Source organism: Sebastes umbrosus, chromosome 12 (genome assembly GCF_015220745.1).
Source record: "Sebastes umbrosus isolate fSebUmb1 chromosome 12, fSebUmb1.pri, whole genome shotgun sequence".
Classification (NCBI taxonomy): domain Eukaryota; kingdom Metazoa; phylum Chordata; class Actinopteri; order Perciformes; family Sebastidae; genus Sebastes; species Sebastes umbrosus.
Window position 1 is genome coordinate 11,167,420 of NC_051280.1, and position 9,837 is coordinate 11,177,256.

Genomic DNA, 9,837 nt, shown 5'->3' on the forward strand with positions numbered 1-9,837 from the left:
CCACCGTCCTGATGCCCTATTTGGCTGAGGAAACACACACCACGGAACTTCATGTGACAGGCGACATATACTGAGCTCTGCCTGACTCAGTGTCTGTGACCCATATCACATAACCTCACTTCTTTACCTGAAAAGAAGATCTTGGTTGCGTTAATGATAGTCTTTAGTTTTATGGAAAAAGCTGAGAGTTGAATAGGCAACATCAGTGAGTTTAATTACTGTACTCAATGGCCCCCGTCACCTTTTAATTCATCTATTGTCACGCCCGTAAAAATAACTAAATCAACAAGCAAACCCATACAATAATACAAACTACTTTATGTTAGTGTTGCTAATCTCTTCTCGGTGTAAACTGCTGCAAATGACCAGCCCGTTCTCATTCCCAGGCCGTCAAATACCGACGCTCTGTCATGACCCTCGGCGTCCGATACCGACGCACAAGGCACCCTTTAGCGTCCGTATGAGATGCACCGGGCTGGCCATTCAGGGCCAGCTCTATCTCTTTTGGTGCCCTGTAGGCAAATTCGGATTTGGATTAATTTGTTGCCTCAATGCAGAAAAAGAGAAAGGGCGCCCACCAGCATTTTTTTTTTTTATATTTAGAGGGCAACCATGTAGCACCTCTCTCTGAAACACTCTGTTTGAGCTCCGCCCCCTCCCCCTCGAAAAGCCCAGTCTGCTCTGATTGGTCAGCTGGTCCACTCTGTTGTGATTGGTCAACTGAATCAAACTCTTCGGACTTCGCTCCAGCTCCGCTCTAACTAGCTTTGTTTGAGGGCGTGCCAAATTAGCCGTGAGGAAGATATTATGCAAATGTGTTACTTGGTGACATCACCACGTTATGGAAGAAAAGAAAAGGCGGGACTTCAATCAAGGCATTCAGGAGCAGTGTTTCTGTGGGGGATAGTAACTCCCATTGGCCCTTTGGCATGGACTTTGGGCTTTGTAACTTTACAGAACTTTTACATGCACAAAAAAACTATATAACACACTAAAGGAAAGGGAAAAAGCACAAAAGCATAATAGTTCCTCTTTAACAGAAAATATAAATCAACTAATAAATTGTATCTATATTATATCTATAATTTTTTTTTATAGATTAACATTAGTCACGCTTACACATTAATGAATCACTAATTATATTCCGATGATATAATTATTTTTTTCCTGAAATGAGCCATTCCGCATAATGAGCACTTTCACTTTTGGTGCATTAGGTATATTTTTAATCTAATGTACTTTTGAGTAAGATTTAAAATACATTACTTTTACCTGTAACAGAGTACTTTTACACTGTGGTGATACTAAGAAGATCTGAGTACTTCTTCCTCCAAATTTAAACATAAAATAATAATAATGATAAAACAACACATATTTGTTAGTTTAACTACTTTTGCACTGACAGAGGAAATAATTTTTTGCATATATTGCTTCTTTGAAATCCTATATGGAATTCATCCCAAATAATAATTGAGTTGAGAATGGTTTGGCGGCAAGGCAGGGCAGCTTTATTTGTATAGCACATTTCAGCAACAGGGTAACTCAAAGTGCTTTACATAAACATTCAAGAACATTGTGACAAAGTGCAAAAGAACATTAAGACATAATTAAAACAGTTATAAAAACATTAAAGATTAGAAAATAAAAACAAGCTAAAAATAAAAACTAGGATAGAAGCTAAAATAGAGTATAACACACACAAGAGTAAAAGCTGTAGTGCAGTATATAAGATCATTATCTGGTTTAATAAAAGGCAGCAGCAGCAAACAGGAAAGTTTGCAGATGCAGATGCTCAAAACACAAAACACAATATTCAGGACCGATTTGATCAACAATAAAAGCATTTTGTTTCATGGACTCTCAGGATGATATAAGAAGCTCCTCAGGAGCATCAGTGTCTGCAGGATGGTGATGGAGATGGTGATGATACAGATGCATCCTGCCGCCGTGTGGTGGACGTTTAGTCCTGCACGAGGCTCTCCAAAGTTGTTGTACAATGTGAGCAGATTTTGTTCAAAACTATTGTCTTATATCTGTTCATTATTGTTGTTAAATTGATCGTGTGAGGCACTTCATTAAGAAAATATTTTGATTATTTATGTTTTTTAATGGCATTTTAATGCAACTCATTAAAGAGTAAATTTATAGTCAATAACTGTGTGAGTGAAATCAAAACCAGATAACCTTTGTGTTTTTTTCCCTCTACTGGGCTGACTGGTTCTTGCCAATAACCAGATTGAACTTTAACATTCAGTCTATTTCAGGTAACACCTGTGCGTAAAGTGGACTAAGCAAACATCCTTGTGTAAGCCTTGTGTAACAGAACTTCTCCACGGTGATGCATGGGTTAAATCTTCTTGCTAGAAAGTTTGACTTTGGGCTGAATTGGATAAATGAGCAGACAGGAAAGCCTCCAGTCCTCCTCTCTTCTCCTCTCCACATATCAGTCCTCTCTTAGTACTGATATGTTGTTCTGTGTGAGAGCTGCAACTGAGAGCATCCACAGATATCCTTCATGTTATAATCTCATTTATCATTGACTTTACAGGAGGGACTTATATTTTTCTTCTAGTTTTATTGCCATGGCAAAATTGTCACTCTTGTTTTTATACTTTTTCCATGGACAACTTCCTCTCATCTTTGGCCAGCAGCAGCAGCAGCAGCAGCAGCAGATGCGCACATCTGGACCGTGGCGGCATCGGATCCAGTGGGAGAACAACGGGCAGGTTTATAGTTTAATGAGCACCGGATCAGAGTACCACGCTCCGGTTCGCTCCAGAAGCCAATCCAGGGTGTATTTCACCGGCAGGAGGGATGATGGCACCAGGAGCCACATCATGTCTGGAGCACACAGAGGAGCGACTCTTCCAGTGAGACCCGGACAGACTGAGCCCATCAGGATAGAGCCAGGATCTGTTAGACGCGATGTTAGACATTATTCTGCGCCTCTTAATGGTCGTGCGTCAGGAGCTGCAGGTTATGTAGGCGCAACACGCACCGACACCATCAACGCGTCTGTACCAGGCAGGAGAGGAGGTGATGCTGCGCTGCACACCAGAGGAGGAGAACCGGGTCCAGGTGTGCAGTACCAGCAGTTACAGTCCAGTTCAGTAGATCCCTCTACAGCTCTGGAGAGGGAATCCTTAGCTGCTGCTCCATCAGCTGCACTCAGCCAGGATGGTTCAAACGAGGCGCCTGGTAATGGAGAGGACATGGTTAACGACGACCCTCGAAACCCGTTTAAAAACCACAGGAACTCAGTCTACAACTCGTATCCCACGAGAGGGAGGTCAGTGCCCCGCACGCGCCGTCCACCTGGCACAGGGTCTGGGACAAGATATTTCCAAAATGGTAAGTGAAGGAATGAATGAGTATATAGCCCTCTTGATTTGCATGGATTTAAATGATCTTATACACCAAATATTCTGTTTTAAATCAGCTGGTTTTGTGAATATTTTAAAGCCTGTTTTTGTGACAAGTTAAAAAAGACTATAAGTGTATTACTGTTAATGCAAAAGCATAAGTAAGTTCATAGTAGGCTAAGTAATGATGTTAAAATCTGTAATGAGGTTAAAAAGATCATACATTACATCATACATACAAGGATTGTCTAAAACCATTAAAAGTGGGTAAAATAGTTAAAACCTGTTATATCTTGTTTAAAAATAGTTAAAACGTTATGTCACATTGTTTACTGTATTCTTTGTTGTTTAAAGGGACTGTTTGTAAGAATCAGAAATGCTTGTTAACAGCGACACCTGTGGCCGTTAAGTCAACTAAAGTCAGCGTCGGGCTCGCGCTTCTGCTCATAGACATGAACGAGCATCGCTCAAAACAGTGAGGCGACACACGTCAGCTAAAACCACAATATCACTCTATATTTCACCTGCTTGGCAGTAATCTTAGCTGACTAGGCAAACAGGCAGAGGAGCAGAGACTCCGGCCACACGCGAGCACGCATGGGATCGGGACCCGGTAGATTTATACGTGTAAAAAGTTACAAACAGTCCCTTTAAATGATCTTACACCAAATATTCTGTTTTAAATCAGCTGGTTTTGTGAGTATTTTAAAGCCTGTTTTTGTGACAAGTTAAAAAAGACTATAAGTGTATTACTGTTAATGCAAAAGCATAAGTAAGTTCATAGTAGGCTAAGTAATGATGTTAAAATCTGTAATGAGGTTAAAAAGATCATACATTACATCATACATACAAGGATTGTCTAAAACCATTAAAAGTGGGTAAACTAGTTAAAACCTGTTATATCTTGTTTAAAAATAGTTAAAACGTTATGTCACATTGTTTACTGTATTCTTTGTTGTTTAAAGGGACTGTTTGTAAGAATCAGAAATGCTTGTTAACAGCGACACCTGTGGCCGTTAAGTCAACTAAAGTCAGCGTCGGGCTCGCGCTTCTGCTCATAGACATGAACGAGCATTGCTCAAAACAGTGAGGCGACACACGTCAGCTAAAACCACAATATCACTCTATATTTCACCTGCTTGGCAGTAATGTTAGCTGACTAGGCAAGCAGGCAGAGGAGCAGAGACTCCGGCCACACGCGAGCACGCATGGGATCGGGACCCGGTAGATTTATACGTGTAAAAAGTTACCAACAGTCCCTTTAAATGATCTTACACCAAATATTATGTTTAAATCAGCTGGTTTTGTGAATACATTTTAAAGCCTCTTTTCACAGTCTCATGTCTCCCTTCAGTGAGAGGGAAAACACTGAATGACAAGAAGGGAAAAAAAATCCTAGTTGGGCTTCGGTATCCCAGACTGAAAGCTCAGGAATGTAAAACACTTTGAATTATGCCAACAAACACAAACAGCTGCTCTGATTTTCAGCCTGGACACCTTCTATATCAGGGAATTGTTCTTGGCACGAAAAAACTGGCAACATTAAGATATCAGAATTTCACAAAAAAAAACTTGGATTGTCCCTTTAATCTGCTCTCCCAGGACTGCCAGACCTGGTTCCCGACCCATATGCCATCCAAGCAGGTGCTTACATCCAGCGCATGCAGATGTTTGCGCTCCGCTGTGCAGCTGAGGAGAACTGTCTGGCCAGGTAATCTGTGATGCCAAAAGTGATTCACTTCCTCTGACACACACACACACACAGTTTCCTTTGTTTTTACTGCCCATTGAAGGTTAATTTGACTTGTTTTAACACAACTTTCGACTGTTTCACGATACCTTTCAATTACATCTGTATAACTTCTGTTGATAGAGCTACAAAAACAGTTTGATGTTATTATGGAGCAGTGATTCTCCAACATGATGTCCTGCCAAGACATAAATGTTCTGGGTTGGTTTTCCCAAAAGCATTCAGCACAATGGAACAAACCCTTTGCACTGTGAAAACGACTGTAGCCCCCGGGAGCTCAGCCAGTAGCACTTTCCAACGCAGCTTATGCCCCCCGTTTCCCCTGTGATCCATCCAAGGTCGGCTTATGGACCCACCGTGAAGGACATCGACTTCAGAGTCCTCCTGCGGTTCCCCCAGAAAGTGAAGAACCAAGGGACCACTGACTTCCTTCCTGTCAAGCCCAGATACCAGTGGGACTGGCACAGCTGTCACCAGTGAGTTCACTCAGAATAAAAGTGAAATTACCTTTAAATGTCATGATCCGCACAGCTCCATTCAGCTCTGATAAAAACATCACAGCTTCAACATCCACTTAAGAACATCAGATTGTGGGTTTAAAGGCATCCCTGATCCTTGTTTGAGCCCTATTCTTTTCTGTTCTCCCCCCTCAGACACTACCACAGCATGGACGCCTTCAGTAACTACGACCTGCTGGATGTCGTCACTGGACGTAAAGTGGCCGAGGGACACAAGGCCAGTTTTTGTCTGGAGGACACAGGCTGTGACCCTGGATTCAGGCGGCGCTACGCCTGTACATCTCATACACAGGTAATATAAACAGTATGTTGTCTAGCCTTTGATAAATCAAGGAGCCTCATTGAGACCAAGAGGAGGAAATTAGCAGTGAGGAATCAGAAACAATCACAGACATCTCTTAATATGTACAAAGTTAAAACTTTAAATCAACCCATGTGGAATGAGACAGTCAAATTATATGGCACAAAGTACTGGAAGTCAGTCCTCCCAAGTTTAGTATTTACTAAGGCTTTCAAAGTTAACGCGATAATAATGCGTTAACGCAAATTTGTTTTAACGCCACTAATTTATTTAATGCATTAACAGGACTTGCAATTTTTAGGTTGTAGCGGGCTCAGGTTTAAAGCTAAAGTGAAGATAGTAGCGGCATCATATGAAACTAGAAAACCTAAGGAATCCATCGGTACCAACCATGTCATGCTAGCCTGTCGTAAAGGAGGCTAAATAATGCTCCAAAGTTACACTAAATTTTGGCGAGGAAAAACTGTCGAAGCCATTTTCAAAAGGATCCCTTGACCTCTGACCTCAAGATATGTGAATGAAAATGGGTTCTATGGGTACCCACGAGTCTCCCCTTTACAGACATGTCCACTTTATGATAATCACATGCAGTTTGGGGCAAGTCATAGTCAAGTCAGCACACTGACACACTGACAGCTGTTGTTGCCTGTTGGGCTTGAAAAAACATCATGGTTGGGCTTAAAATGACTGTTTGTACAGTAAAAATGAAACTGAACGTTGTGAACACGAGACACGAATGAACAGCTGATTGTAACGTGACACACAAGACACAAACAGTGGTCTCCTGGATGAAAGCCTAGTGTTGAAAATACAAATTCACCAGAAAGTAGGAAACCTTTTTAACAACTAATGAGGTGAGAAAGAACCATGACTCACTCAGAATGGCTTAAAAAAGTGAACTTTGCTTTGGTTTGTATTGAATTGAAAACTGAAAAGTTAGCTATGTCTTGGTCGCAAAAAATCATGGTTTGTTGTTACTGTTCACAAATGTCGGGTCTCAGGAGATGGCCATCTAGAACTCTGATAGGAAGTATGTCGGACCTGGACCGGTTCTCATTCCCAGGGCGTTAAATACCGAGGCTTTGTCACGTTCTTTGGTGTTCGGTACCGCCGCACAAGGCACCACGTTAAGACCCCAAAAACAGGGAGGATTTCAAAACCAAAGCGTGGGGTCTTGGTCCTCCCCCACAAACATTTGAGTTTCAGACACTTTGTTTTCTGCATTCTGGTGACTTTTAAAAAATGAAAATAGCAAAATATTGAGTACAGTGCAATAGCATTTTTATGTTAAATAGGCCTACTTTTAATTTTACTTTTAATTCTCAGGAAAGAAAACTGAATAATTTGCCCCTCTGGCATAAACTAATATTCATCAGTTATTATTCATTCATTCATTTTTAGCCCGTGCTTAAGTATTTCTTTCTCTTAGTGCTCTTCATTTCTTTCTCCATCTCTCAGTCACTGAAGGTCCTTTCAGAAAAAACACGACAACGGCACCACTGCGCGCTGAAACCCATTATTTTTTTATATTTTTTATATTTTAATGTTTTGCACCGCACCACAACGGCTCTTGGCTGCGTCGAGCAAAGCCCGACTTTGGGCGCTGCACGCTGCGTGGCGAGCATCTCTTCCACCAGGAAGCAACATACTGTAGGTGTAGCTGTATTGTCATCCAGGTGGAAACAGTAGGGCTTATAGATGCTGTACAGTGCCAGAAACAAGTTATGATAAGGAAAAGGAAAAAAAGGTGTGAAAAATGTGTCAGAAATCGGGAGAAACACGGGAGAATTGCGAACCTGCGGAAACAAACAGTCATTTTAAGCCCAACCATGTCGTTCCTTCCTAAACCTAACTATAGTGGTTTTGTTGCAAAATATAAAGTGACACTTAGGGGCGTGACAAAGCGGCCGTATGCGACGAGCTGGGATGTGTTGGGTCAGCAAGCCAACTAACTAACTAGATTTAGTCTACCAGTTTGGATAACTTTGCCATACAGTAGATCAGCATCTCCTCTATTTGGTTTGTAGTTCAAAGATGTACAGATTTTATAGTATTTTATTTAGTCAAACAAAACATAGTGCAGGTAGCAAGGCTCTGAGTTACAGTTACTTTTGTCTTGGAGGTTTTTACAAATCCTCCAGATCCACTTCTGAGAAATGTTTTTCTAACTAAAACTCCAATGTACGCCAATAATAAAAAAAAAAAGCTTCCTGAGGACATGGGAATATTTATTATATCTGTTGTCTGGGCTCTGTGATTCAGGCTTTGCACGGCTTAGCGCTGGTTTCGTGTAACAGCTTCTCTTCCAGAGAACTGTTTGTATAACTAAAACTCAAATCTGCTTCATTTGCAGCGCTTGTAGGAAAAAAGTAGTCAGAGTTGTCTGAAGAGTCAAAAGCTTTAAACCACACTGGTTGTGTTTTCAGGGCCTGAGTCCAGGATGCCATGATGTATACGCGGCCAACATTGACTGTCAGTGGATCGACATCACAGACGTTCCTCCAGGAAACTACATCTTGAAGGTAACACGTGTCACTTTAACTGTTTTATTTCTCTACATGGAGGTTTTATTATACAACAAACCTGCCTGCAGAGCTGCTCAAACAAGTTTCATTTATTTCAGGTTACTGTCAATCCCAATTCCCACGTCCTGGAGTCAGACTTCACCAACAACGTAGTGAGATGTGATATCACGTACACAGGAACTTATGTTCAGACACGCAACTGTCGAGTATCAAGGTACCGTATGAGTGTTTCTGTTGAATGAATACCAGAGGAAAAACAGTCTGATGACGATTGACAGGTTCTGTATGAAGTCTTGTGTTTTGGATGTCTTATATCAATGTCTCTTTTTCTTCCTTTTTTCAGGGGTTAAAATCCTCCATTCAAGTACTATCTGCAGGGGTTTTGCAGCAAACATCTCTCCCAGTACTGTACAGCAACAGCGACTCTGTGACTAACAAAAAGGTGCAATTGTGTTTAATTGTAACTGCTATAGTCTTGTGTTGCATTTACTGGAAATACATGCAAACGTTTACACATATTTTGTACATTAAACTAGTGAGATCCTCGGATTTACTTGATTATGTATTTCTACAAATGTGCCTGAATTCATAACAAAAAGATATCTTCTTTATTGCCTTAACAAATACAAGTACTGTGTTCATATACATGTATTTCTTGAATGCTGGTTTATTGCTTGAAATGTGTGTTTTGTTGCCACGTGTTGTCTTTGTCTTATTTTTCTGCTTTGTATTATTGTTACGTGCACGTTTTATTTAAAGGATAAGATATTCTGTATTTTTGTTATTGTCAACAAATCTAATAAAAAGTTCAAAACCAACTTAGTCTTCTTTCCATACTTTCTGACTTCTATAGCCGGTCTGTGGCTCTCAGTCCCAAGTCCATTGGTTCCTACTGAAGACAGAAATCTTTAATAACGGGTCCCAAATATATAGTTTAATTTTCTAAAAAGACTAAATTATTTCCTAAAACAGCTGGACACTGTAGCTTTTAGCAAATGTTTCTCAAACAGGAGCAAATAGTGAATTTGTTAGGGACTATTTCTAGCTACGGATTTGGATGTGAAAGTGAGTATTTCTGGTATCAGGACGGTCTATTTGTTAGTACTGTAGGATCAGTTCACTGCTGGTTTTGGTCTTTTCATGGGATGTGTTGACAATAAGAAAAGTACTAGGGCTGTCAAAGTTAACCAGCTAATAACGCGTTAATGCAAATTCCTTTTAACGCCACTAATTTCTTTAACGCATTAACACAACTTGTGATTTTTTGGTTGTAGCGGGCTCAGTTTAAAGCTAGAGTGAAGATACTGGTATCATATGAAACTAGAAAACCTAACGAATCCATTGGTACCAACCATGTCATAACGCTCCAAATTTACGCTAA

General features: G+C 40.6%; 1 protein-coding gene across 1 annotated transcript; it reads left to right on the forward strand.

Annotated features, from left to right (window-relative positions):
* Window positions 1–2,196: 2,196 nt before the first annotated feature.
* On the forward strand, window positions 2,197–9,273 carry loxl5b (lysyl oxidase-like 5b). The gene is made up of 7 exons (XM_037786460.1): window positions 2,197–3,351; window positions 4,965–5,073; window positions 5,451–5,588; window positions 5,766–5,922; window positions 8,358–8,453; window positions 8,555–8,670; window positions 8,800–9,273. Exons 1-7 carry the CDS (start codon window positions 2,583–2,585, stop codon window positions 8,804–8,806), a joined length of 1,392 nt encoding a protein of 463 aa, XP_037642388.1. The 5' UTR covers window positions 2,197–2,582; the 3' UTR covers window positions 8,807–9,273.
* The last annotated feature ends 564 nt before the right edge of the window (window positions 9,274–9,837 follow it).